Raw genomic sequence first — 13952 nt, forward strand, 5'->3', positions numbered from 1 at the left:
TTTCAATTCAACACACTGAGGGGATGCAGACAAACTATTCATAACACTGTTTCAATTCAACACACTGAGGGGATGCAGACAAACTACCGTATTCATAACACTGTTTCAATTCAACACACTGAGGGGATGCAGACAAACTACCGTATTCATAACACTGTTTCAATTCAACACACTGAGGGGATGCAGACAAACTACCGTATTCATAACACTGTTTCAATTCAACACACTGAGGGGATGCAGACAAACTACCGTATTCATAACACTGTTTCAATTCAACACACTGATCAAGTGGAAGTTATGATCCCTTATTGATTTCAACAATGTTGTTTACTAATGATTTAATTCAGCTCTGAATAAAGATAGAAAAATAATAACATGGGAAGCAGCAGAATAGTCTGGTACATCTCTGTCCAACTACATAAATAGTTTTAATTATAAGATGCATAGAATATCATTATATAAAAAATGTTATATTAAAATGTATTTAAATGATAGGTAACACTTTAGATCGCGGGCCGCAAGTTGCTCAGTATAGGGCTTATAAGGTGCCAGGATCACATATTATTGGGAGAAATTATGAAACTATTCGTAAAACCCATAATAATAATACCTGTTCCCTAATCTGAATTGTTACCAAATTTGATTAATAAAAAAAGTTATTTAAATCCAGTCTTACCTCTCCAGGAGGAATTCCAACACATAGTCGATCCACCGCTGGCTTCTGCTTCCTCTTAAACACCTACAACACATCAGGCCAGTTAGTTTTAGAGGTCTTTCAAAGCCACAGGCATCTCATGACCGTCAGGCCAGGGGTAAGACATGGCAGAAGGGGAGCCATGTCCCCTGGAGGACAGACTGTCCCGTGGGGACAGAGCGCAGAGAGCGCCCCCTGCTGTACCTTGGTGAGCTGCCGCAGCTCCAGGATATCTCCGTGTCCCAGGCCATGGGCGATCCTCTGCCGCTCCCGGGCCACGTCCTCGTCCTCCTCCCCGATGGGAGGCAGCTTGGTCAGCTTACTGACCGGCCTGCGGACAGACAGGGGGACAGGCGTTACCCCACCGTCTGGACCTGGCACTGTCCTGCTCAGAGACACTTCAGATGGGGACGGGACAGGGATCGAACCCTCGGCCCTCTCCTTACTCACTACACCCTGTTGCACAGATATAACCTGACACCCAGATTAAAGCAACAAGCTGCCACAGCTGCCAAATTTGCAGATAACCAACCATTATACCAATCTGTTGGCTATAGTGCGAAACTTTTACATAACTTATAACTGAACGTCCCTTACAGTCAAGCCCTTGGCAAACGGGTTTCCACAATGCTGATTAAGCCTATCGTCGCGAGGTAAATCTCTCTGTATTTCATATTTTGCCCTCTGCTAACTTGATTGGGGATAAAATAATTGAATCCTGAGGCTCTTCCCGACTTTACATATTTATGTTATCGACAGCTAGACTACGGTGTGGCCTATGACAAATGCTGCATTCACGTGCTCCTGGGATGGTCCTATTTCCCGAGTTGGGAAGTCGTTCTTGCGCCTTCTGTGTGTTCATGAATAATGTGGAAACAACAACAACAAAGAAGATGTGTTGTATTGTATTGCTCAGAGTGTTGAAACAACATGTTGAAGCTGCTTCCGCTTTTTGGAGAGAGAACAAATGGTTAGGATTTTTTTTTCCCCGACACCACATGGATGCAGCATTAAGCACATGTGTGCGGATGTGTGTGTGTGTGTGTGTGTGTGTGTGTGTGTGTGTGTGTGTGTGTCTGTGCTCACTTGGGCTTGATGCAGAAGCGGTACTGGATGAGGACGGTGATGATGAAGAAGACCACACCCTCCACAGCCATGGCAAACAGGTTCTTCCCCACCATGTCCCACTCCAGAGGAGAGCGGAACCGGTTCTCACCTGCAACACACACGCACGCGCACACACACGCACACACACGCGCGCACACACACACACACACACACACACACACACACACACACACACACATACACGCACGCACGCACGCACGCACCCACACACGAACGCACACACACACACACACACACGCACGCACCCACACACGAACGCACACACACACACACACACACACACGCACGCACCCACACACGAACGCACACACACACACACACACGCACGCACCCACACACGAACGCACACACACAGGAAGCCCACTGTCATGATCACAGTCGAACAAACTCACTAGTCTTTTATATGAGGGGCAACCTCCGCGACTGAAAAGTGAAGCCAATACAGAAGTGCCTTAAACCTGCATTCTTTCTAATGGCCAGCAGGGGGCAACTCCACTGATTGCAATGGGAAAATGAATGACCCTAATTCTCACTGGATTTATGACCCCAGTAAACACTTTCCTAATGGGTTCATGGTCTCATTCATTAGTTTCAAGTCTTCTTCAATACAGCATGTTCATTTAGTAAATTATGGTCACATTTATAGTCAAATAGACACTAAAGCAGACTATGTTTTGGGGCAGCTCTGTGTTAATCTCGCGCTAGCTGCTTCTGGCTCCAACATGGCGATGGTCAAAATGCCAAACTTGAGGCTTCAAAACAGGAGTCTGCAAACCAATAGGTGACGTTAAGGCAGCTACGTCCATGTTTTAATACGGTCTATTGTTTTAAATGAATGTTGAAGGACGTGAGGAGGGGTGTGTGTGTGTGTGTGTGTGTGTGTGTGTGTTTGTGTGTGCGTGTGTGCATGCGTGCGCACGTGCGTGCGTGTGGACATACCAAATCTCTCCAGGGCGTCGGCCATGGCCTGGTTCTTCACCATGTCGATGAGGCCACGGCCGAGGCAGAAGTGAGGGAAGATCAGCAACACGTTCTTCAGGATGTCGTTGATTCCTCCGACCTCCTGACAACACAAAACATATTTCTAAATGTTGGCCAGGAAAATGTGAAGATCAAATATTGGCGAAAAAAATTGCAGCAGCTTCAATCCAGAAAATATTGATATCAGCCCTAAATTGAATTACTGAATTACCGATATCAGCCTGGGATATATTCTGTGAGAAAATGAGTCATATTTTACATCCATGACTTTTCTTTTTGGGTTCTGTTGCTTTGGTCTGTAACTCACGTTGTTGCCGAACAGCTCCATGACGAAAGTGGAGATGCTCCCGTTGATGCCGATGAGGATGTTGACGCTGGTGAGGACCACGTACGCCGTGCTGGGGATCTTAAAGAAGAAGGACGCCGGGTACATGAGCGGCGTGATGGACCAGCTGAGGAGGAGAAGAAGAGTCATCCGTTCAGAGGATGATGCAGGACACTAATATGTTACACAGCAAAATCATCAGCTGGTGTCTGAGAGTGTTTTTCCACCACATATCTGAGATTCCACATAGTGTTATACTGTATTATCAATACTGAATATCATAAGCTGTTAAATCCAGGGTTCCTACACACTTTCCATTTTAAAATTCCATATTTTCCCCAGACCCTATGTTCTTGACTGGACGTGATTTTGGTGCAGACCCTATGTTCTTGACTGGATGTGATTTTGGTGCAGACCCTATGTTCTTGACTGGATGTGATTTTGGTGCATACCCTATGTTGTTGACTGGATGTGATTTTGGTGTAGACCCTATGTTCTTGACTGGATGTGATTTTGGTGCAGACCCTATGTTCTTGACTGGATGTGATTTTGGTGCAGACCCTATGTTCTTGACTGGATGTGATTTTGGTGCAGACCCTATGTTCTTGACTGGATGTGATTTTGGTGCAGACCCTATGTTCTTGACTGGATGTGATTTTGGTGCAGACCCTATGTTCTTGACTGGATGTGATTTTGGTGCAGACCCTATGTTCTTGACTGGATGTGATTTTGGTGCAGACCCTATGTTCTTGACTGGATGTGATTTTGGTGCAGACCCTATGTTCTTGACTGGATGTGATTTTGGTGCAGACCCTATGTTCTTGACTGGATGTGATTTTGGTGCAGACCCTATGTTCTTGACTGGATGTGATTTTGGTGCAGGGTATTTGATATAAGGCCTGCTGACAGCGGCTGGGTAATAAGAGCATCCCTCTATCTGATCATTATTCTTCACATCAACAGAGACTGTGGACTCCAAGTGACTCTACAACCACTTAAAAGCTATACGTATGTGTGTATCGGACCTGAACCACAACATGTTCCATACTTTTCCAGAACTTTTTTCAGAAATTCCCAAACTATTCAAGACCTGGAAATTATATATATTTTTTAATACTTTTCCAGACTTTCCAGACCTGTGTAGGAACCTTGTAAATTGAAATTGTTGTGTTGTGTCTCACCCATAGAGCAGCAGGAGCAGGGCCAGCACAGGCAGGTTGGTGGACGAGACGTAGGCTTTTTGTTGGAAACACACGAAGATGATGATGACCAGCGTGGCCGGGACGATGTAGTTACACTGCAACACAAGAGGGGGAAGTTAACAACAATGTCGGGGAAAGCAGAAATATATGACTAGTAGATTCTGCACAGTTCCAAGTGACTTATATTACACTCCCTACATGACATGACTTCTGAATCATGAATAATGAAACCCTTCAAACCTTGAAAAATCAGCATTATCTCCAGGTGCCAGAGTGCAAAGTTGACTTGGACTTGGATTTTTGTGGTTGCAAACCATAGAAGTACACATTTCCTTTGTCTTTTCACCTTTTCTCATCATTAATTGTGCGTGTCGACATGTCAAAGAATAAAACTCGCTTCCTTTGCACCTTAATCTTAATCATAACAATTACTTTCAGGTCGTTTTTGATTTAATAAATTGTGATGTAAAGTATTTCCCCCCTCACCATGTCCCAGATGAAGTTGGCCAGCCAGTAGAGCAGAGGCTGCACTCCGCTGATGAACTGCATGTGCTTCGCCTTGCTCACTCTCTCCTGGATGAGGAAGACCACGAAGCTGGCCGGGACGAAGGACATGGCGAAGATGACGCAGATGGAGACCAGGACGTCGACAGAGGTGGTGACACTGCAGGGGGGAGGGGGAAGGGGGTTCAGATGCATTGTTCAATAGCAGCCAGTCATGTGACTCGAGTCCACACCTCTGACAGCCAGTCATGTGACTCGAGTCCACACCTCTGACAGCCAGTCATGTGACTCGAGTCCACACCTCTGACAGCAAGTCATGTGTTTGGCTCCTGTAAAGCAGTCGATGGCCGTGGTTTGAAGGATAAGAGCCTCACTTGCTGACTGCTTTCTAAGAATCTGCTGAAGTCATTTCTGTAAATGACAGTTTATTATTCCATGAAAGGTGATTGGACAATAAAGTGATGACACACCTGTTGCTATGCAAATGTTCATTCAAGGAATTGACAGGATGCGTGACTCGCCGCTTCTGGAAACTCCCGAAACTCGTATAGAAACTTTTAAACTAACCGTTGTCGATGTAAAATGAAGACGGATTCAGCAACTGCATGGCTGATTTCTCGCCTCAAATGTTTTCAGAAACACATTTTGGTGAAGCATTTTCGTACAAAAGTTTCCAAATGAGCCAGCATGTGTTTTTCCAGTTTGAAATCCGAGGCTTTCGTCAGGCAGGATAAAGCTAGCAACAATTTTAGCCAGCAACAATTTTTGGGTTAGGTTGTTTCAGGTTGTTTTAGGGTTAGGGTTAGGTTTAGGGTCAGGGTTAGGGTTAGGGTTAGGGTTAAAATCGCTAAACCGGAAGTCAAACTGTGGGAAATTGTTGCTCAGTTCATGGATAACTTTCATCATACGGAAGCGGGCGTGGGTTCATTTAAACTGGGCTGGGAAAATGATAAGACGTGACCTGAACGCAGTATCAGCAGCATCAGACAGGTATTCTGCTCTGGTTTGCATCTGGATGTGATTGGGTGGGTTGATACTCACAGCGCCACCTGGGACAGCTGCTCCTTGGTGAGGTTGAGCGGGTGGTTGAAGGCACTGATGCCGTACTTGGTCGGGTCTTTGTCCTTGGGCAGGTTGGCACGCAGAATGGCGTTGTTCATCACGTTGATAAAGGAGCCGATGCTGTGCCAGCCTTTGTTGTTGAACCAGATCTGCAGGACAGAATGGAGACAGTCACATTCAACTTTTACCTTCATTTAACCAGATAGCCCTAATTAAATTGATAACCAAGAGTAATTGGGGCAAAAAATCGGAACAAACAGAAACCACATTTAACGATATCTGCGGACATATCATCTTAAACATATCAATCTCTAAAGTGCTGACAGTCAGCCTTGGTCTCTGTGTATCTGCTGAAACTGTCCATCAACACTTCAATAATTAAGTGCATCCAATCAATTCAGGTGTGTATCGATCACTTTAAAAGACTATTAGCAGTCCGCAGGGTCAGGGCAGATCTCTCAGCTATAATAATCAATTTGTTTTTTTGATTATTTATCATTTTAATTATTCATAATGTAATCTCTCCAGAGGATTCACTTGCTTAGAAAAATCACACCCATATGAAGTAGGCGGTGCAGTCGTTCTAATGGCCAGCAGGAGACGACTCCATTGGCTACAAAAGGAAGTCAGATTGTATAGAAGTCAATGGGAAAATTACCCTACTTCTCACTTGATTTATGACCTCAGTAAACACTTTCCTAATGAGTTGATGGTCTCAGTTGCTAGTTTAAGTCTTCTTCAATACAGCATGACGTTCATTTTGTAAATTATGGTCCCATTTAGAGTCAAATAGACAATATTGCATATTTGGGGCGTGATTGACAGGTCGACTGGCCAATGAACACGCAGCTCGTCGACCACGGACCAATAGCAGGCGGCACTGTGGTTCACCCTCTCACGTTAGCTGCTTCTGGCTCCAAAACAAACAAGATGGCGACGGTCAAAATGCCAAACTCGAGGCTGGATGCATCTGACACAACAGGATGTGCGTTTCCTCACCTTGACGTTGTTCTTGGTGTCCAGACCGTTCATGAAACCCGACAGACTGTCCAGGAACCGGTCTGCAGCTGCTCCCTGCACAAGACAAAATACATGTTTGTTTTCTGGTCAAATTTTTTTTTACAGGCGAGTCTGTAACAAAGAGCTTTACCGAAAACAGATGTGGTTGGGATTTCATTTAATCTCTATCAAACCTGTCACTGCTGTTAAAGCTCTTTAAAACCAACCTTCTGTAGCTCGAAGATCTTCCTGACTCGCTCGATGGCGTCGTCAATCTCATTGGCCGGCGGGAGGACCTGCGTGCTCCTGGCGCCCAACGAGAAGCCGCCGTACCTGAACTCGTTCACCCAGACCTTGTTCTTCAAGCTGTGAAAAGGCAGATTCAGGCATTAAAAAGCGACAATACTTCCCCACAGATGGTATCAGGCAGTGGGATTCACAGGAGTGAAGTGACAGGCGAGTGTTTCCTACCTCTTGCCGATGATCTGAGCGTAGGTCTTCACCAGGTAGTCTGAGATGTTTCTGCCCGTCAGGTTCTGCAGAGTGTCTGTCTCACTCATCTTCGTCTGAACACAGGAGCACAGAGACACATGAATTAATTCCACCTCACTCGGCTTCCTTGCTACTCAGCTTGTCTGACTCATGATTCCCATTTACAGCCAGCAGTAAAGTCTCATTGCACATAGAGGATTGTTTTTTGTGTGTGTTTAGGCTTTCAATCCCTTTCCTTTTTTCCCCCTTTATCTTGGTAATCATCAATAATCAAAACTGGTGTTAGTTTGATGGTAATCCATGATGTGTTTAATGCAGGATAAAGGCTGGATCAATATTCCAATTTCAGTTTCATGTCAAAAAAGCAAAGAATTTGGACCCCGACCTGCCAATTGAATACGTAAAAAAAAACATCTTATCGGTTTGTTTGTTTGTTTTTAACCTGTAGGTTCCTCCTCCACGTGATTCTTAGCAAAAGGCAGCAAACAAAAACTCACATCTTTCAATAAACTGAATAACGCCGACTGACACGAAGACTGCAGTGCATGCTGCAAACCAACTCTGATCTGATATCATCTCTATCCTCTCTGTTTAAATCCATTGCATCCTGCTTTCATGTATTACCCATTAATATTTGAGATTCCGTCAAATTTGATTTCAGTCAATTCATAGTCCAACTTTTTTCCTTTTTCTTTTTTTTTTTTTTTTAAATGTTTTTTTTCCCGATTTTTTTATCCCATTTTATCCCCCGTTTTTAGTGCTCATTTGATTACTCAATCCTGGTTGCTACTCCATCCTCTGCCGATCTGGGGAGAGCCGAGACTGATTCCATGCATCCTCCGAGACATGGGCAGTCAAGTCAGCCGCTTCTTTTCACCTGCCCGAGGGAGCTTCACCGGTAGGACATAGCACGTGGGAGGTTCACGCTATTCCAACCAGTTCCCCTCCCTCTGAACAGGCGCCCTTAACTCATTGAGTGCCAGCCACTTTTGGAGAACGGACGCTCCCAGTGCCAGAGTTTTCAGAGCGTTTTCAGTGATTTCTCGAGGCCCACAGAATATTGTGTGATATTACTATGTAAACACCGAACACGCAAAAAGAACAAGGAGACTCTATTGTATCATCAGCAAAAAAAAGTTTATTGATACCATTTTCCGTTCTTTAGTTATGAGCCGGAGAAGATAGGTTGTTTTCAGCGTTTTCAGGCATTTCAAATTATAAGCTGAGATATTCAGCCTTTTGTGAAATGCAGCATTTCAAGCACATTCACTGACTCTAGATACGGTAATATTTTCTGATGTAGTGATGTGGTGTAGTTGTGTCCTGCCCTGCGTGCCCCCCCCCCCCTCCCCCCCCCCCCCCCCCCCCCCCTCAGCTGAAAACTCCTCCCCACACTAGTAACACACAGCCTCGCACCAAGCGTCTCTAGGAAGCCTGGGAAGCGCCGCCTCCCAGGCAGCGCAACATGGAGAAGCCACACGCGGACTGCAGTGAAAGGTTTGGCTTTTCAGTGTCGCGCTGCTGCTTTTCTAGCGGCTAATCATGTGGAGAAACTATGCTGACAGACAGACAGAGGCAGAAGGACTCAGTTGTGTGCGCGGATTGACTGTGTTCGCACGCACCGTCAGTTGCAGCCAGAACAATCTACATGGCTCTGGATTGCAGCATGAGCGGGTTCTCTTTCATCAAGGCTAATTCAGGCTGTGTATTCCTGACATTTCTGTAATCTGGAGAGCACTGTCGCCACCTAAGGGTTCTGTAAAATAGGTTATAGACCTCCAATAGCTACTATAGTTGTACAGGAGCTGCGGAAGGCTTTGATCGACGTCCCACCGTCAAAAAACGCATTGGACGTCGAAGGACGTCCGTGGCACTCTACGTCACTATTTAATTGGACGTCGAAGGACGTCCATGGCATTCAATGAGTTAACGATCAGAGGAGGAACCGTATAAGCAACCAGGATGTTGCATGTTTTTTGTGAAGGGGGTTCCTATATGAAGGAGACCCCCGGGAGGCACGGGGAGAACATGCAAACTCCACACAGAAAGGCCATTTTGCCGACCCCACCCGGGCGGTGGGCACTCGAGGACATGCGGACGGGCACGCATTCCTTCAGTGTTCACATCGGTCCAAGTGGGAATCGAACCCACGACCTTCGAGCTGTGAGGCGATAGTGCTTACCACTGCACCACCGTACCTCCTTTCCTTTTTCTTTTTAAGGGAACCTGACAGCCCTAATGCAGAACTATCCTTTTGGGGGTGTTGGGTTTGGGGGGGTGTCAAGGCTGGGGGGTCAGGGCTGGATGGGGGTGTACCTCAGGCGGCGGCAGGCCCCCGGCTGAAGCGGGACACTCGGGAAGCATCCTCTTCTTGCCGTGAACGCTGCAGAAGCAGGCGGGAGACGGGTCCTCCATGGTCCAGTTCCCCCGGCTGAAGAGCTGCTGAATGCTTTCAGGAACCTCCGGGGTCGACCAGTCCTCGTCCGCCATCGTACACGGAGCCTCACTGAGGGGGGAGGAGGGAGAGGGGGAGACGATCATCAGTAAAACCAGGGACTTTTTTGTTTGTTGGTCTGGGGGAAATCTATTAAGTATGCAGTATGTTTTTCAATTTCCATGTCTTAATCAAAACTGTGATAGGAAACTTTACATGTCTTAAAAAACTAGGCCCCGACGGACATGATCTCTGTTATACGGATGGAGAGACTCAGGTCTCTGAGAACTAACTCACTTAAAAAATGTCTAACTACTGTATCTGGGACCCGTTTCTAGCCTACCTCGATGTGATTAGGGGTGGCGGGTGACTTGTAACGTGACGTTGTAATATTGAGTGTCGATATTATATATATGCTTTTCTTTATTTTCCTTTCCTGCGTCTGAGCCTGTTCGTTTGTTTTGTTTGTGTGAACGAGAGTGAAGCGTTTTGCTCACTGCTTTTGCGTTGCTGAGCGCCTCGTGTTTTGCAGGAGCGCCCTGACAGCACGTGACAGGATGTGAGCTGCCCAAACTACAGGAAGTGTACAATCAGCGGTGCCTCAGGAAGTCCCGGAAGATCATCGAGGACACGAACCACCCGCTCAACAGCCTGTTCTCCCTGCTGCCCTCAGGGAGAAGTTACAGGGTCCCGAAAGCACGCACAAGCCGCTTGCAGGACAGTTTCTTCCCGCAGGCTACGAGACTCCTCAATAAATAAACCCTCAATAAACCTGGATTAGTCTTTCTGGACACTTTTATATCTATTCCATCTTATTCTGTTTTAATACCTTATTATTCTATTTTACATACACTGTTTACATTGTTTGCCCTAGTTAACTATATTGCACTATTGTCGTTGTTGTGATTGTGTTTTACCTACTGCACCTTGTCTGTAACGGAGCCTACAGCATAAGAATTTCACACGTGCGTACTTGGACCACGGAGTGACAATACAAATCTTGAATCTCGAACACCTCCCGTTGATAAAACTTCAACTCAGAGCAGAAGAGCGGCCGAGATCATTTGCGTTCTTCCCAGCCGACCAAACGCAATCACAGAGACGCTGCTCGTTTCCCATATTTCCCATATTATAGAAAGTCCCGGTGGAGAAATTGGATGTTGTAATAAGTGAATTTCTGTTACTGCAACAGCGGTTTTAAAGACACTATTACCGTATATCTCACCTGTATTGGAAATATCTGATAATCCCCTTTCCCCAGTGTCAAGATCGAATCAGATCATAATGTCTAAATGGACCCTTTTGCCTTGCCTGTTTTAACTTGTGCAACCCTTTCGTTTTTTCTGTGTGTGAGTACTTTGAGAGTAAAGCAAACCAGAGTCAAATTCATCACATGTGCACATACTTGGCCAATAAAGCTGATTCTGATTCTGATATTGACAGCTCTAAGTGTGAGTCTGAATCAGAGGATCTTCACTGTGATGTGTAGATGTGTAAATATGAGTGCGTGGAGAGGTCTTACGGGATGGGATGTCCCTCCATGCAGCGAGTCCCAAACCCTGGAGCGTCCAGCAGCGTGTTCAGCAGCTTCTGCATGTTGGCGTCGCCTGGAGCGTCGTCACTGTGAGACGGGCGAGAAACACGGCACTGAGTACAGCTTTTAACATGTCTTCTTTATCAATGTCTCTGTGGCTATAATAGAGAGCCAGTGAATGTCGCTTCCTGCTTCATCAATGTACCAGAGATTTTTATCTGCCATTAATTTTCCCATAGACATTTCGTAAAATACTTATAAAAATAGTTGTACTTGTTCAAAACAAATTGTTCAGATATATTTAGAAACAAGAGAGACCACATAACATTTAACTCGGACCAAAATGTAAAAAAAAAAATACGGAAATATTTTTTTCAATGTTGGTTTTTTAAGTTTTGGACGGAGTGAAATGTTCTATGGTCTCCCCCGATTCTAAATATAGCTGAACCGTTTGGTTTGAACAAGTAAAACAATTTTTACAAGGATTGTACGAAATGTCTATGGGAAAATAAATGGCGGATGAAAATCTCTGGTACATTGATGAAGCAGACGTCTTGGCCCAAGCCCCAAGATGCCGTGGTTTACAGTGGTTTTACAACAGCTGAGGAACTATCCGTTTTAGAAACACAGCATTTGTAACATGCATGATATGTCGGGACAGTTCCTACCTGATGAAGGTGACCTGGTCTTCGTACATCCAGGGCTGCAGCTCCAGACTCGGGTAGACTCCGAAGGGCGGGACGATGAGACTGAAGACCAGAGCGATGCACACAAACACAGCAGGGAGAACAATCTGCAAGCCCATAGAGAAAGATCTGAGTTACGTGACTGGGTTACTAAGCTGAGTGTTTAACTCTCTGCATGTCAATATCAAATAAGTGTGGGGAAATTGGGTCGAGAGAGGCGGTTGAACTATTTCCTGAACAAAATGCAGGTGGCCCCCGGCAGCCAATCGGATCCCTCCGTCCTCACCTGAGCGAAGAAGCCCTTGCGGGAGCGGCGGGCGTACAGGAAGCGTTTCCACAACAGGGCCACAAACTGCTGGCGCTTCAGGCTCCAGCCCTTCACCTTGTACGAGCCTTTACCGTCCGTACAGTTCAGCCAGTCGGTCTCACGGCTCTCTGCAACACACCGACGGACAGGGGAGACAAACTGATCAACATCCATGTTGGAGGAAACAGCAGAGAGAAGCTGTGACTGTGTTTGTGACTGAGCAGGGATTTGCTGAAGATGGCGTTCAGAGTGCGGTTGTTGCTTTCCATAAAAATAGAGTTTCAATCGAGTGGGAACCTCCGGGGCTGAAAAATGTCCTCGAATGGCCGCTTGACGCTAACCAGCCTGGCTTGCGAGGTTAACTTGACGCTGGCTCCAAAAGCGAGTCAATCCCGATAGACCCCCATGTTAAAATGCCCAACTTTACAGCAGAAATACACGTTTACAGCCTGAATGTTTATATAACTGACCCGTTTATACAGTCTATGGCTGCAAAAATAAGTCCGATTGTATAGAAGTCAATGGGAAAATGACCCTACTTCTCACGATTTTTATGGTCTCAATCGCTAGTTTCAAAACGTGGTCCACAAACCAATGGGAGAGCTCACGGTGGCGACGTCCATATCTTTATACAGTCTATCTATGCTGTGTACCTGGGTCATTCTCGGAGTCGTTGCAGTCGTTGTCGTTGTCGTCCTCGGTGTGCGGCCTCAGGCAGCTCTGATGGTCCGAGCCTCCGAAGGCGTGAGTCCGCCTCCGCCGCCGCACCGGGAGCGTGCCGTCTGCGCACATACACACACACAGACGCGCACACACACACACACACGCACACACACACGCACGCACACACACACAGACACACGCACACACACACACACACGCACACACACACACACGCACACACACACACACACACACACACACACACACGCACAGAATGTGTTACAGATTGAGACTCCTATTGTCCCTGCACCATGTGTATCATTACCTTCTCAAACTGTGTAAACACAGTATCTGTATTTGGACTTATTACAGTAGTAAGGTTTCCTCCTCACCTGACGGAACTTCAGTGTCCACTCCGTTGTCTTCGGCCACTTTCAGGAAAATCTACCAAACAAGAAAAGAGGGCGACATGTAAAACCTTCCTCCCAAGATTCTTACTGAATATCTACTGAAATGTAAAGAAAAGAAAAGAAAGAAAAAAAGTAAAAAAAAAAAAAAAAAAAGAGAGAGAGAGAGAGAGAGAGAGAGAGAGAGAGAGAGAGAGAGAGAGAGAGAGAGAGAGAGAGAGAGAGAGAAAGAAGTTTAGTTAGATTCTTAGTCTGTTAGTGAAAAGAAATCAGTATTTTACTTAAAGAGGCGTTCACATAAAACTAGTCATGTGTCATATCCAGTGTTGGGGGTATCTCATTACAAAAGTAACATATTACTTTTAGCCGTAACTCAGTAATATAACTTATTACCGATAGGATTTCATTAACATTATACCAGTTATTTTGTCAAGTAACACAAGTTACAAATTGAGTTCCATTTTCCTAATCAAATTGTGTGTTTTTATGCAAACAACCACTATAGATGACAATAACAAAGGAAAAGGATAACAT

The 13952-nt window shown here is 45.6% G+C and overlaps 1 protein-coding gene across 1 annotated transcript in view; it reads right to left on the reverse strand.

Annotated features, from left to right (window-relative positions):
- abca1b (ATP-binding cassette, sub-family A (ABC1), member 1B) overlaps positions 1-13952 on the reverse strand; it is a 42426-nt gene that overhangs the window by 6170 nt on the left and 22304 nt on the right. Inside the window, exons 18-34 of the mRNA XM_083652291.1 lie at positions 13404-13455; positions 13002-13130; positions 12328-12476; positions 12024-12148; positions 11344-11442; positions 9704-9893; positions 7367-7461; positions 7123-7261; positions 6896-6970; positions 5876-6045; positions 4817-4994; positions 4310-4425; positions 3111-3255; positions 2762-2885; positions 1781-1910; positions 899-1025; positions 677-739 (exon numbers count right to left, since the gene is read on the reverse strand). Of these exons, the coding sequence (XP_083508417.1) occupies positions 677-739; positions 899-1025; positions 1781-1910; positions 2762-2885; positions 3111-3255; positions 4310-4425; positions 4817-4994; positions 5876-6045; positions 6896-6970; positions 7123-7261; positions 7367-7461; positions 9704-9893; positions 11344-11442; positions 12024-12148; positions 12328-12476; positions 13002-13130; positions 13404-13455 (2106 nt within the window). The remainder of the gene's footprint in view (positions 1-676; positions 740-898; positions 1026-1780; positions 1911-2761; positions 2886-3110; positions 3256-4309; positions 4426-4816; positions 4995-5875; positions 6046-6895; positions 6971-7122; positions 7262-7366; positions 7462-9703; positions 9894-11343; positions 11443-12023; positions 12149-12327; positions 12477-13001; positions 13131-13403; positions 13456-13952) is intronic.

This window comes from Poromitra crassiceps (assembly GCF_964638095.1).
Source record: "Poromitra crassiceps genome assembly, chromosome: 15".
Lineage (NCBI taxonomy): Eukaryota > Metazoa > Chordata > Actinopteri > Beryciformes > Melamphaidae > Poromitra > Poromitra crassiceps.